The 21,469-nt window shown below is 33.4% G+C and overlaps 3 protein-coding genes across 4 annotated transcripts; 1 reads left to right on the top strand and 2 right to left on the bottom strand.

Moving 5' to 3' along the window:
* Positions 1-5,248, bottom strand: LOC141683502 (4-hydroxy-3-methylbut-2-enyl diphosphate reductase, chloroplastic-like). The gene is made up of 10 exons (XM_074488238.1): positions 4,838-5,248; positions 3,383-3,579; positions 2,560-2,739; positions 2,325-2,456; positions 2,149-2,223; positions 1,960-2,065; positions 1,772-1,866; positions 766-951; positions 599-685; positions 1-490 (listed from the first exon to the last, which is right to left on the bottom strand). The coding sequence occupies exons 1-10, from the start codon at positions 5,073-5,075 to the stop codon at positions 425-427; spliced, it is 1,362 nt and encodes a 453-aa protein (XP_074344339.1). The 5' UTR covers positions 5,076-5,248; the 3' UTR covers positions 1-424.
* Positions 5,249-11,298: 6,050 nt separating this feature from the next.
* On the top strand, positions 11,299-17,548 carry LOC141683809 (protein TIC 62, chloroplastic). 2 transcript variants are annotated; one of them, XM_074488573.1, is made up of 14 exons: positions 11,299-11,654; positions 12,697-12,814; positions 12,909-12,981; positions 13,064-13,112; positions 13,199-13,375; positions 14,030-14,111; positions 14,610-14,682; positions 14,756-14,866; positions 15,326-15,478; positions 15,639-15,772; positions 16,394-16,585; positions 16,660-16,836; positions 17,020-17,172; positions 17,295-17,548. In XM_074488573.1, exons 1-14 carry the CDS (start codon positions 11,486-11,488, stop codon positions 17,347-17,349), a joined length of 1,716 nt encoding a protein of 571 aa, XP_074344674.1. In that variant the 5' UTR covers positions 11,299-11,485; the 3' UTR covers positions 17,350-17,548. The 2 variants fall into 2 exon arrangements, with proteins under 2 accessions (XP_074344674.1, XP_074344675.1); XM_074488574.1 differs by having other exon boundaries at positions 11,301-11,654; positions 13,076-13,112.
* Positions 17,549-19,837: 2,289 nt separating this feature from the next.
* Positions 19,838-20,920, bottom strand: LOC141684879 (F-box/kelch-repeat protein At3g23880-like). The gene has a single exon (XM_074490017.1). The coding sequence runs from the start codon at positions 20,918-20,920 to the stop codon at positions 19,838-19,840; it is 1,083 nt and encodes a 360-aa protein (XP_074346118.1).
* Positions 20,921-21,469: the final 549 nt, after the last annotated feature.

The following is a 21,469-nucleotide window of genomic DNA, read 5'->3' on the forward strand; positions in this document are numbered from 1 at the left end:
TGAGAAAAACAGAGTTTTGTTATTAAATTTCACATAACTTCTAAATAAAGTACAAGCTCCTATTTATAGGAGAACTAAACTCCCCTAACAAACAGAGAAGCACCGGTGTCTCAAACCCCATTAGTTACAATGTGCCAGATTTATCCTGGCCAAGTATAGTCATACTCAAACATGTTTAAAAACTGGTGTTCATATACTGATACTGGCCAAGAAATCCGATAGTTACTATAAGAATACAGACAGAATCAAATGAAAACACCCCTCTATGGATTTGGTAGCGTTTAACGTACAACAGCTGCTCTCTTTTTATATATGTATAAAATGCTAATGTCGCGTGGTGTGATACAACACGATCAGAATTATTCATCGGATATCTGGCTAGATATTAACAGGTACAGTCTCTTACGTAGGTTGTCACGGTAGTCTATGCCATTTGCAGAGATTCTTCGCCCTTGATAGCGAATATCTTTACAAGGACATCCTCGACAGCCTGTTCAAGTTCATTTAGAATGTATCAGTTCGGTATAACTTCAGATTTGGGCTAAGGGAGCAACTACAAAAAATAAAACAATGCATATATTGCAATGGAATGAATTACCTTATCCGGGGTACTTGCACCGGAAGTTACACCAATCGTTATAGGACCTTCTGGTAACCAGTTTTCTTTCTCGACCAATTCGCCATGCTGGTACAGTAGTTTGAACTTCATTAAATGATCAACATAATGCAAACTGGAAATTGTAATTAAGTTATTGGAAGACTTACCATTAACTTATAAGTTATCTTGTTTCCAGGACCTATTCTCGTCTCATTGTCAACCCAGTAGGATGGTATTTTATATTCCTCTGCGATTTCTTGTAGGTGTGAGGTGTTGCTTGAATTCCAGCCGCCAACAACTAACATAAAATCCACCTTATCTTCCACCAGTTTATACATAGCATCTTGTCGCTCCTAAAGATAAATCAGTATTAGGCACAGAAAAGTAAGATGCTCTATTGGTAGCACTTGGCAGATAGATAGTTGCAAATATATACACACACACACACACACTTCCTGATGACATTAAGATGTACAGGGTGGCTTTTGAATAGAAATTTTATGAAATTGGCACTTCTAAAAATTTCAGCACCCCCAATATCTCACATGGTTCATAAGCATACTCGAACTCGAATGAAGTTGATAATTTGGTTTTCTATGTTAAAAAATACCATCAACATGTTGATCGAGCACACATTATATGGCAAGGAACCTGATCTAGGTTGTTTCGAACATTTGCTTGGAGAGAACTTGGAACAAATCAATGTTAACAATCATAATGGAGTACAGTTGTAAATTTGCAACTTATAAGAACACAGAAATGAAAAACTAAGCCAACATATTTAATCCTATCACAAGTGACCAGGCCAAGGTACTTCCATCCTATTCGTTGAAGTTTCTAAAATCTGAAAGTTAACTAAACCTATACCACCATTAAATCTCTTCTCAAATAGTTGTTCCTTTGTAATTAATTTCACAGGTTGTTCTTTTAATGGTTTTACTTTACACTCCTATATTTGGCATCTATGCCTTACTGGCTTGCTCTATGCTGCAGATTCTTGTCCCAAGTGTTATTCTAGTATTAGTAAAGAGGGACACATTGATACATACTTAAAGCCTGAAAAAACAACTAAACCAGACAGAATGTAATATCGCATGCCATAAAATTTTGAAATTACGATTGTGTCCGATATTTGTCACTAAAACTGAACACATCAGATAGCATAAAACTTACTTGGGTAGCATCACAGATTGTGTTAAAACTCATAAAGTGATCATTAATATTTTCTACACCATGTTTGCGCATCATTGTCTTCTCCGCTAATTTCCCTGGTAACATGAAAAAAGTTAGACATTACAAAGCTATGGACAAATAACACCAACCAGGGTAGGGTGAAAGAGCTGCGTGGAACATTGACATACCAATCTCCTCTGTTTCTCCCTTAAGCATTGTAGTTTGGTTTGCAATTCCAACTTTTACTAAGTCAGTATCGGGATCAAAACCTTTAGAAACTGCATTTTTGAATTTCTGTTGACAACACAAACTCACAAGTCAAGATCATGTCTAGAATATTAAAACCACACACTGGAAAGGGCACCAAGAAATTCTACCTCCAAAAAGGCCTCTTTAGTTGAGCTAGATCCATCAAGCTCACCCCCGAGAATGTAATCAAACACATATGTAGCCTAAACAAGAGCAAGTAAATAATTATCTCAAATTCATTTTAAATATGATTAGTATAAATAAAAAAATATTCAGAGAAACATAAACCGACAAAACAACATACCTCTGCCATAGTCTTAACAACAATATATTTCCCTGCAAACGAAGCAGTTGCTACAGTCTCCTCGTGAGAATATTTACCATGGATGATCGAAGTGTACTCTCCCTTTTTGTGCTTTTCAACAGAATTCCAGACCTTTACAAAAAATTATATAAATGTTTCTGTGTGAGATGGGTGCCGGACAAAAATCTAATGCATTGGACTTGAGAGAATAATAACACTTGAATCTGAAAAATACCTTCGATACCCATGGGCATGTTGTGTCAACAATTTGTACATTTTTGTTATCCAAGACTTTCATCTCTTCAACAGAAGCTCCAAAAGCAGGTAGCAGCACAACATCACCCTTATCAATGGCCTCAAATTGTTTCTTTCCACCCTCAATTGGAATATCCTCAATATTCATATTCTTAAATTGCTGCAATTATGAAAAAGAACATTTAGGTGAGTTGAAAGTCATATAAATTTTTTACTCAGTACAGTAACTGATAAGGAAAATATTCATATTTGTAGATATCTGAAGAGAAGGTCCAGATTCCGGAACCAACCAAAACATTTTACTTAATTATGCGTTGAAAACTTAAATGCTTCTAAACATTTTACTTAATTCTGTGCGAAAATTAAAGTTTTCCACTTCAGGCTTATGGGTGGAGTAACATTTGCAAATGCTTCAGTAGTTGACCCTAAATTAAAAACATGATTCCTTGAACTGTCCATGTCAGTGTCACTAATCTTGATATAAAAGTTCGCGTTCAAAATATGTAGCCTTTTGTGAAAAAAGTACGGTGCTATCATATAAAAAGTACCATGATCAAAATGCTACTAAACCTAATATGAGGAAGAAAATAGGCCTAACCTACAATGTTCTCTATATTATACAATTTGCAACTTCCATAAGAAAATGTGTATGCCCATGACCATGAGTAGGAGGAGTGATGGCTAAAGTTGGATTATAGACCTAACCAATAATGCAATCTCTTACTTCCCCACAAACATCTTTAGTGAGAGATACATGCTATCATAATACCAAAAAAGGAAGAAAAATTGCAAAGCGTATATACCTTACTAACAGTGGGATTATGAATAATTTCATTTGTGATCCATATCTTCTCTTCTGGGAACTGTTTCTTTGCTTCATAAGTGATCTGGATTGCCCGCTCAACACCCCAGCAAAATCCATATGATTCTGCAAGTTTGACAGTAACATTTCCCCAGGTATATTCATACCCATTTGCCTTCAGAGTTTGTATGATGTCACCTGCAAATCAAACATGACAACTATTAACTTCACCGAACTATTTATATTGAACCAAGCTGAGGAAATTATACGGACAGGTAAACAATTAGAAATCCACAAGCGTAACTATTTGCTCAAAATAACAAATGCACAGGCTCTATGCATGTTAAATTTCAAAAGGATTGGCACAAAGAACTCAAAGGAATTATCAGCGCCTGCCCAAATGGCCTCCACATGAACAGATATTTGATGCAAAACTCGTGTCGTTGTTTATAATGTAAAACGATTTTAAGCTAAATATATATATTCCCAATTACCCATCCCCCAAAATACTATAATAAAACATTCCGAGATTGCATATTTTGTACTGATTGCGTCTAGCATAGGCAGTAGGCACATTAGGCATTGCAAATCTACCAAAGTCAATTCTATAATATAAAAATTCAGCATCTCAACATATAACTCGCTTCCAAAAAACATAGTATAAAATAGTGAGCTAATATCCATTCTAGCCTACAACCTATTACTTACTTTGAAAGCTTAACAACTGCACAAATTTTACTTAGTGTAAATGTTTAGACAATTACCTTTAAGGTGCATACTTTACAAAATAAATATTTCCGTAGATAACACCATAATCTACCGAGTCAATATCGACAGCAGGCCAGATGTATATGTGTAGGTTCATGTACCACTACCAATAAAACATCTAAACTTACAAATAGCACAAAGTAGCTTCATATAACGAGTCACGACACTCCAAATACCGGTCACAGTAGTACAAATCATTCGTCACACACACAGTGACAATGCGATGCAATCAGCAACAATAACAACGCTAAGTATAACAAACTAGTAGCACAAACCGCATTAAAACAACTAAAAAACATTTTTAAAAAAATCAACAAAAGACTATGACAAATTGCATTTTGCAGATAAATACTCGAGCTAACGAAATATAAGTATACGGGTAAAAACATTACGCGATCACGATCAATTGCATCCAACTGTGACTCTATTAAAAATTACGAAATACTGTAAATGTACACACAGTTAAAACCTCTCTAAATAAATATTTAAATTTAATTTATCGAGATTATTAATTTATTAAACCTGTCTAGACCGAAAAACATTATAAATTTATCGAGATTATTAATTTATCAAACCTATCCTAAATAAATATTTCGAGACCGAAAAACATTATAAATTTATCGAGATTATTAATTTATCGAGATTATTAATTTATCGAGGATCACAAAAGAACGGAGGGAGAGCTTACTATAATACTCTTTTTTGATATCTTCGAGAGTCTCCTCTTTCCTACCAAAGCCTTTACGATTATAATTCGATTTTCTAGTCAAATTCTTACGAAACTCCTTCGTATCGAACTGAGAATCGCCGGTGGAGACAGCCGGCGCGGCGCAGCGGACGGAGTGGACGAGTCTCCGGCAAGGAAATCGGTTGAATTCCGGCGCGACGGCGGGAGAGAAGCGAGAGAGATGGAGCGAGAGAGACATTGCTAGAGAGAGAGAGAGAGATTGGATTGTGTTTTGTAGAAATTGAAAGAGATTGGATGTTTTAAAAGTGAAAGAAATGTGATTAGCGAGGGAGGGGAATGAATTGAGGTGGGCGGGGGGCAGCTAAGCTGGCGTATTGTGAAAATGGATCAATTTCAGTGTAGATTCTCCTTCCTCCCGTTTGACGGGATTTTATAATTCTTTATACTCGCTCCCCGCCGAGATGCACAAAAAACACATCGGACCGCGCTTTATCCGGACTTTAAAAAGCCCGTTTTTTATAAAACGGATCGGACCTTTTTAAAAATTGGGTCGGGCCAGGTTTTTAAAAAAATATAAGGCCCGTTTTAGGCCCGTGCACCGGGACGGATCGGTCCGAACCGGGCTTTTTATTTATATATTAAAAAAATACTTTAATATTTTATAACTCGAATTATTAGTAGTTTAAATACCGGAAAAAATAATATCTTAATATATCAGATAAAGTAGTCTAGATATCGAAATAAATAATTATTTTTAATATAATATATAAATAATCATATATACTTTAATTGTTTCTAATATTATGATATATTGTTTTAAAAATCATAAAAAGTATTGTATATTTTCAAATTTAATATAAAAAATCGGTTTTTTAATCGGGTTTTTCAAAAAGCCCGGGCTTTTATCCGGGCCGAACCGGGCTTTTATCCGGGGGTTTTTTTAATCCAGACTTTTATCCGAGCTTTTCGAAATTCGGGCTGGGCCGGATTTTCGATAAAAAAGGAGGCCCATTTAAGGCACGGGGGCCGGACCGAACCAGGCCGGGTTTTTTCCGGATCGGGTCTTTCGAGCTTTTTTCCGGATCGAATTTCGGGTTTCAGATTTTTGAAACATCTCTATGACTCTCTGTTGTACAAATGTTATTTTATGATCAGCACAAAATACACAATTTCCAAAGTCCAAAATATCTATCAAGAGATGTTAAAAAAATCCAAGCCCGAAATCCGGTCCGGAAAAAAGTTCGAAAAACCTGATCCGGAAAAAAACACGGCCCGATTCCGCGGGTCTTAAATGAGCCTCCTTTTTTTCGAAAATCCGACCTGGTCCTAAGCCTGAAAAGCCCGCATCGAAAAAAGCCCGGATAAAAGTCTGGTTCGACTCAGATAAAAACCCGAGCTTTTTGAAATGTCCGATTAAAAAATATATTTTTTTATATATAATTTGAAAATATACAATACTTTTTATGATTTTTAAAATATTATATTATAATATTAGAAGCAATTAAGGTATATATGATTATTTATATATTATATTTAAAAATAATTATTTATTTGGTGTCTAAAATACTTTATCTGATATATCAAGATATTATTTTCTCCGGTATTTAAATTACTCATAATTCGAGTTATAAAATATTAAAATATTTTTTTAATATATAAATAGGAAGCCCAGATAAAGCCTGGTTCGACCCGATTCGGCCCGGCCCGCGGGCTTTTTGCGCATCTCTTATTCGAGGTTTCAAAAATTAATAATATTACTTAGTTTGGACTAAACATCCCGTCAATTGATATTTTGAACATTTGTCACTCTAATGGATATTTTAATTTTTTAAATTCAATGTGTATTGTTAATTTTGCAAATACCGAATTTATTATTCTTTTTAAAAAAAAGAAGAAAAAGGGATTTTATTTTTTAATTCATCCGTGTTTTGAACATTCACATTATTCCTAAAAAATATTTTGTTTTTGTTTTTTACCTCATACTTGTAATGGACTGAGACCCAATCCAAAAGAGTATCTCCAAGTGGGATAACTATAATGGTTAGCTAAAATATTGTAAAATAATGGTTAGCTAAAATTTGTTGAACCTGTGAGATGTTATGCTCCAATGGTGTTTGTTATAATGATTAGCTATATTTTAAAAACAGTATTTTAATATTATTTTCAAATTCAAATGGTTATATTTCAACGACTATATTTTTAACGGTCATACTATAACGGTCATATTACAACGGTCATATTCGAGCAGCAACATTACAACGGTCATATTTTTATGGTTATAAATATCATAATTCATAATTAAAAAAAATACAAACCAACGACAAACTCAAATTCATTCACACCTCTAATATATTCATTATAATGGAAAATACCACACGAATGATTCTTGATATTATGCAAACAGAAGAATGAGAACATGAAGTAAGAATGAGAATTGGCTGAAGGTACATTGAATTCAATCTACCGGTACATTGTTATTGAATTCAATCCACTGGTACATTAAATTCAATCTACTTAATAAGTAGAATTGTGTAACTTATACACAAAATCAAACCTGTAACTTACGAAATAATGAGATATAATAATGAATAAGTAGGAATAATTCTGAATCTTATCCCAATAACACGTCTATAATAATCACTCTCAAGACCCTATTTATTTTCATTGTAATAATTATGAATCCTATCCCAATAACACGTATGTGTTGGGTTGTTGCCTTGTATCTGATCCATGCTAATATTTAAGCATGCGGAAATGAGCAATATATCTTCTTCAATTGAAAAATTCTTCGATCTCTTTCCTTTTTTCAATTTTCCAGCTTCTTTTTGCGTTTGGGGTTGGGGAGGGGTTGAGACTGAGAGGGTGGTTCAGAAAATACCTTGGCAACAAAGAACGAGAAGAAGCGGGAGAAACAAATAGCGGGAGAAAAGCAGCGGGTGATGAGCTGTATAATTATAGAGGAGGAGAGGAGGATCAATAGATTTAGCGTCCTAATCTTGGATTTGTATAATTATAGCTAACAGGGCAACAATGCTGGAGGGGATTTAATTTGAAGAATATGTATAAATGGAACTCTTTAACTGCCAGCTGGAGAATATAGCTAAATGGGCAAGAGCGTTGGAGTTGCTCTAATGCACTGAAATCCGAGATGGATACACAAAACTGGTGCAATTTATCGCAAAGTGAAGATCAAAACCGATGACAACTTAGTTTTATAATTATTTTTGGAAACTTTTCGAGAAGCTTAACATTTCTCCTAAGGTTATTGAGGCAAGTGCAACAGTGATCCGGATATTTAAATTCGGAACATATTATTTTAAATTCTCATGCAGCCGTTAGAGGTGTACACAGTTTGGCCAATCCGATCAATCTAATTCAAACTGACCCTATTTCGGCCGATTCAAACCAATTTCTTTCAACCCGATACATATCTGGGTTGAAAAAAAATACCAAACCCGATTTAATTGGGTTGGATGTGAATTTCGATTTTTTTAAACCAATCCAAAATAAACCGATTAAAAAACATACATACATGCTAGTAAGTAATCCAATAAATATGTTTAGACCCATTACATAGATCCATTTATCTGTAACTCTAAATGTAATATATCGTATGTATTCATAGTTCATTATGTAACAACAATAGATGTCTGACTAGTGTTAGGTCTTTGTTTTGATTCATTCCAATATTTAAAGCGTAAGAATTGTATTATTAGTCTTTTTCTGTGTCAAAAAATGGATGGTTAAGACCTATTTAACATGGATGATTTTAATATTATTTTGAACTTTTTTCAAGTATTTTAGATTTTGAGATCTTATGTTTTAGTAAATTTTTTTATATTAATTTTGTGTATTTAATAAATCGATCAAAACGATCAAAACCGAAACAAATCGAAGTATACAAATTGGTTTGAGTTTCAAATTCAAACGGTTCGGGTTGGGTTGAAATTTTAAAAATCCAAATTAATTGGGCTGAGTTGCTGAATTCTCTCACCCAGTTCAACCCGATTCGTGTACACCCCTAACAGTGATCCAAAAGATGATCCAAATTTAAATATCCAAATTTGAATCAGCACTATTCCCTGATCCGATCTTATTTAATATTCCATTTGTCCGAATAAACGGTTAATATTTGAAATAGAGTATTCGACACGCATTTTAATGTTTTTATCTAATATAATTCCATATTTTTTATAAAAAAATATTTTTTTGAATGAAAGTTTAAAAATTTAATATTAATTCAGAAGAAAAAAGTTTCTAAAAAATGTATGTAATTATAGTAGATAACAGTCTTAAAATGCATGTCGATCACTTTATTTCAAATTTCATCAATCTAAAGGGTCGGAGGTAATATAAAATAAAGGTTTAGTAATTCGTATATTATAGTTTATTCTATTTAAAACTGATTTGTGACTTTTTAATTACTTAATTAATAATAGTATGTAATTTATAATTGATAAAATTTATTTGCTCGAATAAAGTTAATTAAAAAGAGAAAAATGTATTTCATTAAATTTTAATAAAAGTACACGAAATGCTTAAAAATAAAAAGTAAATCAAATGCATAAGATAAAAATTAAACAAAATTTGAATAGCTAATGATGATTACATTATGATTTAAGATTAATTAGTTTAATATACTTTATATAATATAATATACAAATAAATAATTTGAATCAAACATCTAGAGTAATTGGAGTTCGTCAAAAAATTGGATAAAAATTTGAATATAAGTTAATTATCGAAATTTAAATTTTTAGATCATCGGTGCCGGTGATGGCCCTAGCTATACATCTTATATTAAATTTAGTCCGACATGGTGGAAATCTACTCCCTCCGTCCCGCAGGATAGTTTACGTACACTGTTTCCACGTATTTCGAGATTTCAATAAAGTATAATTTCATAATATTTTTTCTTAATTTTTTTTTAATAAAAGTTTAAACATGAAACTTTTTTTCAGAAATGTTTTTTTCTAAAAAAATATTATAAAAATATACTTTAAATGAATATTGAAAAACGTGCCGAAAAGTAACGTAAACAATCCACTTAGACGGAGGGAGTACAAGATATACACATGTTTTTGCTTATTACACTGGCTGACACCTTAGTAGTCAACAAATACCAAATGATAAGTTTCTGTATCATTTTTACATAATTCTCAACAAAAATAGCACTCTCTTTTTGAAGTCCCAGTACACAAAGTGAGACTCGTGACCACTTCAAAACACGTGAGAAAGAAAAATTGTGCTATCAAGTTTGTGTATTAAAGATTGATATTCGAATAAAACTGGTATTAAGCAGATATTAGTGAAATCAGTGAAATTTAATAAAAAGACAATTGTAAATTTTACAAAAACCAAAATTTAAACTTGTGCTAAAATGGTGATTTTTTCAATTTTGTAATTCTTGTGAATAAATAATCATTAGCTATATTTTGATGATTGATTTTTTTTTTTGGCAAATGCAGAAAATTTTCATTAAACTGAATATGGTCAGTCGAGACAAACCCCAACTGTCGATACAATCAGGTGGTAAAACAAATAACATACTAAAAACAATTAGATGATTTGTTTACTGATCGTTAACATATAAAATTTTAAAATTTTGAAGTTAAAAATGAAATTTAAAAATTTAATTCGGAATTGATAAATTATTTTTTGTACCCTACTGCTATACCTTGCGGCCCAAAATATGCATTTCTATTAATTGACCGGGTTTGGTTTGAAAGGGGAGAATTAAGTGGGCCTAAAGAAAGCCTATTAGAGAATTAAGTGGGCCTAAAGAAAGCCTATTAGCAGCCCATCCCATTTCACCGATAGCAATATTACTTTATTTTTGAAATATTTTATCAAAATTATATATAGTGAAAATTTATTCTAAAAAATTCATAGAGGAAACTTTGAGTAATTTTACATTTCCAAATATTTTTTTGACCATCATCCTCGACATTCTCCATTAAATTAGAGTCAGTCTAACATGTTCTCTTCCGATTCTCGAACTTTTTACAAACATTTTTCTATCATTTTATTGTGTTTCAAAAATTTTAAAAATATTTGTCAAAAAAAAACATTAAAAATATTATTCAAACTAAATTAGGAAACAACCACATGCTTGATAAAATTTAAAAACCGTTTTTCTGAAAAATATTTTTGGCGTAAAATCTGTTAGATCAAATTTCCCTAAATTTATTATTTTTTTTAATTTTTTACATCGAAATATAAGCATGTCAAAAAATTTTACCAAACAATTATTTCATTTTTATAACAACAATTTTCACACCAACCGTGTTTCAAACAGCACAATAATTTTTAAGATCAGAGTTACTTTGTTTGAGGAACTTAATTGTAATGTCAAAATACAATTCAATACACACCCCCTCTATGCATATTCTTGGACTATATTACAAGTTTATAACCAACAAAATCATATCCAAAAATCTAATAGACAAACCAAACCAAAAGAAACAAGTTCATTGTAGGAATCATATATTTAGAGGGGTCCATCTATCTACATGCAAATGGAGGGCTGTGAAGAAGCTACTTGAACTCATAAAACACAAAAACATCTCCCAAAAACATAAAAGAATCATATATTATTTATATAGTTCTCTGTTTTTTCATATATTTTCTTGATCACCATTGGTTGTGATGGAGCTGAGGTCTGTTCATTCACCTTCTGTCAGCTGCAGCTTGCCTAAAAGTGGATTTTTGATACATACTCCATTTTTAAATGGTCATTTTGTTAAGTTAACACATTTCAAGAAATACCCAGATGCTAGAAAACTTAGTTTGTTTAACTACAGAGCTCAAGCTTCAGGTATTGCTACAATGCTGTATTTTTTTATGCATGTTTTCTTGTTTCTGTGTACTAATTTATTTGCTAAGCATTATGTTTGGTTTGGTTGAAAAGAATTTAGTGGAGTATGCTCGAAATTAAAAATGTGATTGTTAGAATGCCGTTAGAATACTAATATAAGATTTCGGAAATGAAATTTCTCTAACACCTTGCGGATTTAGAGTAACGGGTTCATTAACAAATGTGATATAATATCCTGGTTAGAGAAATGACTTACGAGGATCTTATATTATATTCTAACGGTATAGAAAATTAGTAATAAAAATAAGCATTTATTATTGTATTGATGGGATTAAGTTCTGGTTTGAAGAAATGAAAATTATCAGCAAGTGCCTGTTTAAATGTAGTGTAAATTTTATTTTATTTGATCAATTCTTCCAACCAAATCAAGAGTTAGAGCTGAGTGCATTGACAGAAAATATGAGAGATTTCTGACATTCGCTTGCTGAAGATTTAGACTCCCAATTCTGGAGTACCGATACATCACAAATATGCCGATAAAGCTCTAATTGAACCTGCAAATGCAAGTCCAATGGTGTTTGATGTAAATGTTGTAATTAAAGTCATTGATTTAGCATGAGTACATGTTGTCAGTTCGATTTTTGGAAATGAAAATTGTATTCTTATATCAGAGGGTTACAAAGTAGTTTAGTTCAAAAGACACTTTCCATTAGGCCCTTTATATTATTTGGTTCAAACCTAATTGGTGCTCTTGATTGAAGACTGGTCTTAACAGTAGATACAAAATAGGGATCTTGACGGGATAGGTAGGATGCGAGGATCTTACCTTCATCGATTCTTATTAAAACATCAGATTATCTTTATTTAACTGGTACAGTAAAGAGAGTGTTGGAGAATTTTGACTGTTAGCTAATGCACTTATGCTGGTATAAAAATGGAAAATTGAAACAAAGAATCCTTTTTTATATTGTTTACGAATTACAATAGACATCTCATCTGTTCCTACTTAGTAGTGTAATTATCTTTGATGCTATTCCACAAGTTGCGGCCAGATCATCCTCAGTTGCAGTTGAAGCAATTCCACAGGACATCAACTCAAAAGATGAAAATCTTGTTTTTGTTGCTGGTGCAACTGGTAAAGTTGGCTCACGGACCGTAAGGTAATGTCTTCAAATCTTGTCACTTATATAAAGAGGAAGGATCATTAAATTTCAGTTTGTCTTTTAAATATTGGACTTCCATTATGTCCATCAGGGAGCTTTTAAAATTAGGATGCAAAGTTCGAGCTGGTGTCCGGAGTATCAAAAGAGCAGAATTTCTTCTGAAGGTATAAATTGATTTAAGTGTAAGTGTTGATTAGTTTTATTTTTCTTGAAAATATTATTTTGATCTTCGATGCTCACTTGAAGAGTGTTCAACAGATGGAACCTGATGATGGTCCAGATAAAGAAACTCAATGTAAGAGAAGAGTCTCTTGGAGCCATTAAGCTGAGATCTGTTGCAAAAATATAATATAACATGATTTTATTTGGTCTCTAGCCCAGCTACAAAGAAGCTTGAGCTTGTAGAGTGTGACTTGGAGAAAACGGATCAAATTGGACCTGCAATAGCCAATGCATCGACCGTGATCTGTTGCATTGGGGCCAGTGAGAAAGAGATATCTGATATTACAGGACCTTATCGAATTGACTATCTGGCCACTAAGAATCTTGTTGATGCAGGTAATAAAAACTTTGGGGTGGTTATATGATTGTGTTTTCTCATTACTTGATTACTAATTACTTGGTTAGTAAGCATTAATCATTATAGATTTTATATGAGTTTTGAATTAGTGTAATACCTTAAAGGTGTTTAATTATAGTGTAATAATGATTCACAGACATACATGATCACGAGATAGGCAAAACATGGTTACATGGATTATGTTTTATATACCTTCTGCAAACCATTCAATCTATGATGCAGCATTAGCTTTTTGCTGTTTTCAAAACCAGCTTCCAGAACTCTCGATTCTACTGGGTCCTAAGTAAAGCATTAGAAATATATCCGTAACATTTTAAGATTTAAATAGTCGGAGAAATTACTTCAGTGTTACTGCTTTACATATATAGTAGGTACTAGTCAAAACCAAGTCCATGTAATTGTTTTCTCAATTGGTCTAGCACCAATCTGCTGAATCCCGTATCTTAAGCAGGGCTCTATATTCTTGTAGTATTAGTTGAAGCTTAGTCGTCTATTCCCCGAGGGTGCTTGCAGATTCCTTAAAGGAAGAAGCACTCTTGGTAGGTGAGGTTTCTGCCATTTTTCATGCAAGCTTTGCCTCCTATGGTCTTCAAATTAAAAATGCTACAACGATAATTTCTTGAACTGTGCAGCAAAAGCTGCAAATGTCAACCACTTCATATTGGTTACGTCCTTGGGAACAAATAAGGTTGGATTTCCTGCAGCTATCCTAAAGTAAGTTGAGATGATCTTTTATATGAGTATAAAGTGTTAATTTGTACATAAAGCTTTAACTGACATAACTGAGAGAGAAAACGTGAAGAGAAATCTTATTCAAGCTAAATGAATTTGATACTAGAATATATATTTATGCATTTTCTCTGATAAATCTACCGGGTACAAACACATACATGAAGAGTGAATCTATACGTTCAACAAACTTCAAAGAGAATTACAATGCTAATTAAATGCTAGATAGATCCGTCTGACTATTTGATTTAATTACTTCGGCACTACATTATGTCAATTTGCAAAAACTTCATTTCTCTTTCTCTAGCTGCATTTTACTTGATTTCTTCATATAGTTTGCTCTGATTTTGAATACCTTTATTATCTGGAACATTAAGTTTTAACAAATGAAGTTTTTAGCCCTTGGCAAAAGGACTTGGTCAATTGATTATGTCCATTGTTCAGTGTAAGATTTATTGACTTCCTTAACATCTGGTGATGAAGTTTGTTCTGGGGAGTCCTGATCTGGAAGAGGAAGGCAGAAGAAGCACTCCTTGCTAGTGGGATTCCTTACACTGTAAGTCCATTTTGATATTGCTACTGAAAATTTGACAAGTAAATGCCACTCACTTCTTTCGGTGCTTATTCAGATTGTAAGACCTGGAGGCATGGAGCGGCCAACTGATTCGTACAAGGAAACTCATAATCTTACACTTTCACTTGAAGATACTTTGTTTGGTGGTCAAGTGTCAAACCTTCAGGTTATGATCATGCAAACTTTGATACCTGTCGCTCACTTTCTACAGAATTTCCAATATGCATATTATTTCAGGTTATGTATTCTGATTATCTACTATTTTACTCTTATTTTCACAATTTTAGTGAACCAGCTGGTGTGTTCAAAAAAATCTAAAAGTACTTTTTACTAGGAGCCTGGATATTGTTTTCCGGTTTTCCCTACCTTTGTTAACTTGTGATGCTTTTTTTCTTCTCTGTATTTACAAAATTTATCAGAATTACCATTCTATAGCATATTGTACATCAGTACTCTGTCGAGTAAATGACTGTGAGGAAGTAATCGGCTTCTCAGTCTGCTTATTTGATCTCTGTATGAGCACCATTGTATTGAACTTCTCAATGATATTTTACACCGGTTCTGTAGAGGCTAGAATTTTGAAGTCCATTAAGCAGGTAACAAAGTTTTGGTCTATTCTCATCAGGTGGCTGAACTCTTAGCATTTATGGCCAAAAACCGTAGCCTTTCATATTGTAAAGTGGTGGAAGCAATAGCAGAAACTACAGCCCCATTAACTCCCATGGAGAAGCTTCTGGAAAAGATCCCACCCCAAAGAGTTGAAGTTGATCCACCCAAGGTATTTATTTAGATTTACTAGCAAAAGGTTAACAACATCCCATGGTCTTTTTGACTTGCATGAGATAGTATGCTTAGAATTCAGAAGTCCTGCATTTACTGTTATAAACATTATTCATCTGATTACAAAATTTGATCCAACTGTTTTTGGGAGTCCACAGAAACCAAGCACTGTGGATGGTCCTCAGCCTTCAGTTCCTAAAAGCACCAGTACTGAAACTTTGAGTACGTCCTCGGAGAAAAAATCAACCGAAGCAAAAGAAACTGCAACCAGGCCGCTCTCTCCATATATCGCGTGAGCTACAGTTACTTGCACTGACTTTAATTTGCAAATTTCTTAGTCAAAACAGGTCACACTCTGAATCTCTGCAATAACCGGAAAACTGTAGCACAAAGATATGAATATGGATCCACATTCAGTATACATTACTAATCTGGTAAACAAATGTGACAGTGTAAGGGGCAGTTGAATTATATTTGTGACCTGGAATTCATATATTTAGCGGATTGTATCGTTAGTACTCAGTTATAAACAATAGCAACACATTAGTATTCAAAACATTAATTAAATTATCAATATGAAATAGTATTACTCAGACTTGCTGCATCCAATCTTTACTATGCAATGACAAATTATTAATTTAGAACTTAAAAATATGTGTCTGAAGGGCAACTCGGTGTTTCAGTACCTTGTGATTTTTGGGAAGGTAGATGTTTCCCAGATAAGTAACATCTATATAGGTCTTATGAGATATTCCTAACACGTCAGAGTGTTTTGGAGTTCTTCAAATCAAGTCATACAGTTCATCATGTTGTTATCGCCTTATCGGTACTATATTTTGTTATTGTTGTATAAGTTCTTCAGATTGATATGTATTGTATTTGGCTTGATTAACATCACATTTTTATACTACAGTTATGATGATCTTAAACCACCTACATCGCCATGCCCAAAGGCACCTGGTGATGGTAAAGATGTTCTTGCAGCAACAACTACTGTTTCCGATGCAGATGGTGTCAAGACATCTGAAAACGTTACTAGTACTCCTGAACACAGTGCAGGAGTGGGAGAAATGCCAAAAGAACGGCCCCTGTCTCCCTATGCCGCGTAAGTGCGCCTCTAATTGTTTTAGATTCCAAGATTAGAATTTCTGTCTTTACCAGTTGACTAGATATTTGCAGTTACGAGGATCTGAAGCCACCATGCTCACCTTGCCCAACACCTAGTGGCCCCAAAGAGACACCACCTACTATTCCAGCACTTGCAGAGGCCAGTGATGTAACAAAGGTTGAAGCAGCCAGTGTTGTTGAAAATGATCCCCAACCTGTAACAAATTATTGTCATTCCCCCTTCTCTGCGTAAGTTATTGACTTCAGAGGGAGTAAGAAAAACTAGATCAAAAGTTTTGGTTATATTTTCTTGGTTTACATGATTAGTACTAATCTTCCAAGATTTAGTAAAAGTATTAGCTGCCCAAAAATTCTAAAAGTAGTTTGGAAAATTTCTTAGCTTATCCTTACAGACGAGGCCTCGTATTACAGATATGAAGATTTTAAGCCGCCAACATCACCATCACCAAGTTCGCCAACCATCACACAATCAACAATATCCCTTGTGACTGGAGGATCTCCAAACGGCACTGCTCAGCCTCCAAGTAATGCACCAAAATCTAGGCCTCTTTCACCTTTCTCGATGTAAGTCGTTTATCTTGCATCCTCTTTTTTGTTTGATGTTCAATTAGATTAAGAAATGTAGTACGCTAAAATACTGCAAATGTATCTTGCCTAAGTTCTTTATTTTCCCTTGGAACAAACAGGTATGAGGACTTGAAGCCTCCAACTTTCCCAACACCTCCAAAAATGAAATACTAAGGAGAAAAATTATAAGGTTAACAGACACGGGAACTTCGTATAGGTATAAATTCATGTAAATTACTCGGCATTCTTCCATGACTATATTTTGATACAACTTATGTGAGAGTTATATAATTAAGATGTCAATCACATTACATTACATTTTGTAATGACGAATAAAGAACACTCGTGTGTTGGAGTAGTTCCATTTCTCTAATGTCACTGCATGTCATTGTATCCGAAAACACACATAACTCTTGAAAAAGAAAAAAATAGCCATAGAAACCAAAATATCTTCAAATTTGACCTTAAACATCTTGATAATACGGAGCCTGTAAACTCCAGGTCAAATTTTGAAGGCCGGAGAGACTCTACTAATACGTGGCTGTCAATAAGCTTGTCACGAGTACTCCATCTAGGCGTAGTTTTTATTAATATAAAACAGTTAGTTATGAACTCCCAATAAATTTGTCCGCGTCAGATGTAGCAAAGAATGTTAAGAACCCACTGAACACTTGATAGTAGGTTTTCGCAGGTAAATTCTTGTAGGACGATCATCAGACTTGGTATAGCAAATCAGTCCATTGCAGCAGCCAAGTATCCGTTCTCAAGTATCTTTATCTTTTTCCCCATCTGGAAAAATCAAATCAAAATACTTGTGAAGTCTTTCACAATCATAATTATAGATTGAATAGCCATGTCTTTTCAAGTAAGACTAAGGATAATACTATGTATATTATTGGAACTCATGAGGTGCATGGAAACGAGTTGAGGCGATTCTGTTATAGCATACCATAACTTGCAGACTGAAGTAGATCTCATGATTCAGTCCCGAGTAACAGAGACCTTCAAGTCTTGTTAATAAATTGCAGTAACTATTAAGGAAGCAAGGTTGTAAAATATTTTATAACATGAACTTTGATTCAGTGTAGCAAGTGAATGTATACAAGGTAATCAGTTCCTAGATAGTATCGATTGATGCATGACAGCTTTGGAGAAAGTCTAGAGGAGACTGAGTTGAGCAGTGTGTAAGTTTTGGAAGCCCATTTTCATCAAAAAGTTGATTTACAATAAGAGAAAAGTTAGGATTTTATGTAATTAGAAAATTTTATATTAAACTTTGATATTTCAGGTTGCTCATCCCATCATCTCTTTCACCAACCATGCCATTTCACAGTAAATATCATTCTAAACTCGAGTCTGTAGAATTATTGCAGAGTATATTTTAGAATATTTTCTCTCTCTGAGTTCTGGCAAGACATGGAGCTGAGAACTTCAGGTAGGAGTTCTCAAGGCGAGTTGAGACTCTGGTAGTCGGTTCTGATCATATAGAGAGTAAGCTATCAAGAATAGTATATTTCGATATAAAATTATAAAGAACACTTCCAAGTACTGAACCAGCTAAACATGTCTTCTTCATCTAATTTTTTTTTGTTTGGGTAATAGCCAGCAGGATCTTTAGTTGGCCACTGATAATATTGCAATGTTCAGTCACTGCCTTATCTTTTGCAATATCGCAAGATATACAAGGCAACGAGGACTTCATTTTTGGTCGTGCCAATTCAATATTGAATTGAAAACCAACAGATTTTTAATTATGATTAAAGACCTATATATTAAGTTTTTTTACACAGCTAGTTCATAATATTTTCGGTCTGTCTGCATGAATTGTCCGCATAGGATATAACAATGTTGGCCTAAAATAATGTTCTAGACAAAACAACTATTAAAGACTTCTAAGTGCAGAACTAGACATGATTGACAAGGTAAAGGATTGGAATTAATACAAGCTTGTTTAAGAGGGAGCAAAAAGAACAAATCTGATTCCTATTCGTCAGCCTATATGGTGCTGCCAGTTCTGCTGCAAAGCGAATCAGAACTCATCCACAGCATCAAGAAGCCTTTGCTTACATAGCTTTCTCCATAGCATAAAAAATCGCAGATATAGCAAATATAGCATTATTACCATACTTCTTATCACAGAACTAGTCACATTAATCTCTCTTTCTTTCAAAACTTCACTAATCTTATCTGTATACTGCTTTGCCCTATTATTCAATTGAATTTATGTTATTTTATTTCTAATTAGCAGGTTAAACCCCTAATAACCCCGATGCAGAGTTATCTGGTGTGAAATATCTTCACCAAAGATCTCTATTATGATGAATTTGTAAAATGCGAAGGATTGTGCATAAACAACTATTCTACTAAAATAATCTAGAATAAATAAGAGAACATATAATTGCAATCTCCTAACAAATACAAGTGCAAACTTTCAGATGCAAAAGCAATCAGAACTCTTTTACAGCATCAAAAAGTATCTCATAGAAGAAGCTTACGCATCTTATCTAGCAATATCTGGAACATGAAAATAACAAATATAGCACGCCTTATAATCAAGGGGGCAGTTCCTCTTACAGTCTTCATCGCTAAGTAGAATAAATTTAAAGTTGTACCTGCTATCACCTGAATGTCACATGCCAAGATTATATAGCAAGCACTGCTATCATGCTTCTTGAGTATTTGTAGTTGAACTAGAGTCTCTGTCGTTAAGTAGAACAAGAGTCTCAGTAAAAGGTCGTATCCTATCAATAGTACGGGTTAAAAGAGAAAACCTTCTGAATTCAGAGTCCCTGTGATTGCTTACTGATATCGGTGCACCATACCCATCACCACTCTGAAATAGAACTTCATGATGACTGTTGTTTTTAACACCTATTGGAAGTTGCTCCCCTTTACATACTTTAAACTCGGTCATGTATGGTTTGTTTGAAATCTTTTCATACACCCATACATTACAAATCCGATATGAAAAGGATTTGAATCTTAAAACAAAGAAGAAATGACTATTATCCCCCGCAGCTAGAAGAACAAATCTTGAGCTTGACCAATGATCAGATCTATTCTCTATTATGTTCTCTTGAAATGTTCCATTTTTCATATCGAAAGAAATAATGTTCCAATCGCCTTTTCTGCAGATAAGCCAATAAAGAGTACCATTTACATGTACTACACTATCAAATTTATAAACCCTAGTATCAGAACCAGGACCAGTAGTAGTAATTACATCCCATGAATTCGAACTCAAACTATACACCTCAATCTTAGATCTCTCAGTACAGGAGATCTTCGCAACCTTATAATCGTCAGTATTCACATCAAACCAAAATCCATAAACAACAGGCTCGTCGTAGTATAATCCAGAATCAGGAACAACTTTCAACTTTCGAATAGCAGGGTTCCACAGATAAATATACCGAAACTCGGTATAGCAAATTAGTCCATTGCAGCATCCTACTATCTCGAAATTCTTGTGAGGAAATACCAAATCATAATGCCTTTTCAAACGTCTACCATCATAATATTGCATTGAATAAATGCATGCACGTGAAAACAAGACTAGATAATAAGTTATACCATTGTTATTGTCTGGACTTAAGCTGTGCATGTTCATGGATCCAGGAGTTGTTATTAAAGCATGCCATGATTTGCAGACACAAGTGCATGTCACAATAGATTTTATGCACTGTGTTTTTTTGAAGATCTGCTCTACAATCTCATCAGGCAAGGATGAATAATCAGCCGCCATAGCTCTTCTGGTTTGATTATTAATTAATGCTTCAATGTGTTTGAGTGTTTTACAGGGCTGTCAAACCCTATTTTGTAGTAACAGATTAGGGACAGAGTTATATATCATAGAGGAGAGAAACTGAATTAATTAGTATAACATAACACCAGTTATTAATCCTTTTATTTATTTATGTTATTTAATCACAAATAAAATTGAATAACTTTAGTGTGTTTATCTTTAAGAAAATATAATATTTTCGAAAATAAAATTTACTTTTTATAATAGTTATAAATTTTTGGAAAATGACTTTCGTTTTTAGAAAAAGAAATTTATTTCTATTCAAATCAACTCACCATCTTGATACTCTCAATAAATTTTGTTTTAAATATCGTTTCTCCTCTTTCTTCTAATAACAACTTACTATATTATATTTTCCTTAAATATTTCATTTAATTTTTAGCCTATAAAATACTACAAATGCAATTATTTACAAATAAGTTTTCTAATATTTTTTATGATCATTAGATCATTATATTATTCTATTCTTCTGTAAAGGATAAGACGAGG

Source organism: Apium graveolens, chromosome 9 (genome assembly GCF_009905375.1).
Source record: "Apium graveolens cultivar Ventura chromosome 9, ASM990537v1, whole genome shotgun sequence".
In the NCBI taxonomy this organism is placed as follows: Eukaryota; Viridiplantae; Streptophyta; class Magnoliopsida; order Apiales; family Apiaceae; genus Apium; species Apium graveolens.

Bases quoted from the DNA above. Each gene is read 5' to 3' on its own strand.
- LOC141683502 (XM_074488238.1), bottom strand. From the start codon at position 5,075: ATGTCTCTCTCGCTCCATCTCTCTCGCTTCTCTCCCGCCGTCGCGCCG. The intron at 1,867-1,959 runs GTATGTCAATGT...TCATGTTACCAG, and splicing joins GGGAGAAACAGAGGAGATTG to GGAAATTAGCGGAGAAGACA. The intron at 491-598 runs GTAATTCATTCC...GAACTTGAACAG, and splicing joins GTGCAAGTACCCCGGATAAG to GCTGTCGAGGATGTCCTTGT.
- LOC141683809 (XM_074488573.1), top strand. From the start codon at position 11,486: ATGGAGCTGAGGTCTGTTCATTCACCTTCTGTCAGCTGCAGCTTGCCT. The intron at 12,815-12,908 runs GTAATGTCTTCA...TATGTCCATCAG, and splicing joins GTTGGCTCACGGACCGTAAG to GGAGCTTTTAAAATTAGGAT. The intron at 15,773-16,393 runs GTGAGCTACAGT...TTTATACTACAG, and splicing joins CCGCTCTCTCCATATATCGC to TTATGATGATCTTAAACCAC.
- LOC141684879 (XM_074490017.1), bottom strand. From the start codon at position 20,920: ATGGCGGCTGATTATTCATCCTTGCCTGATGAGATTGTAGAGCAGATC.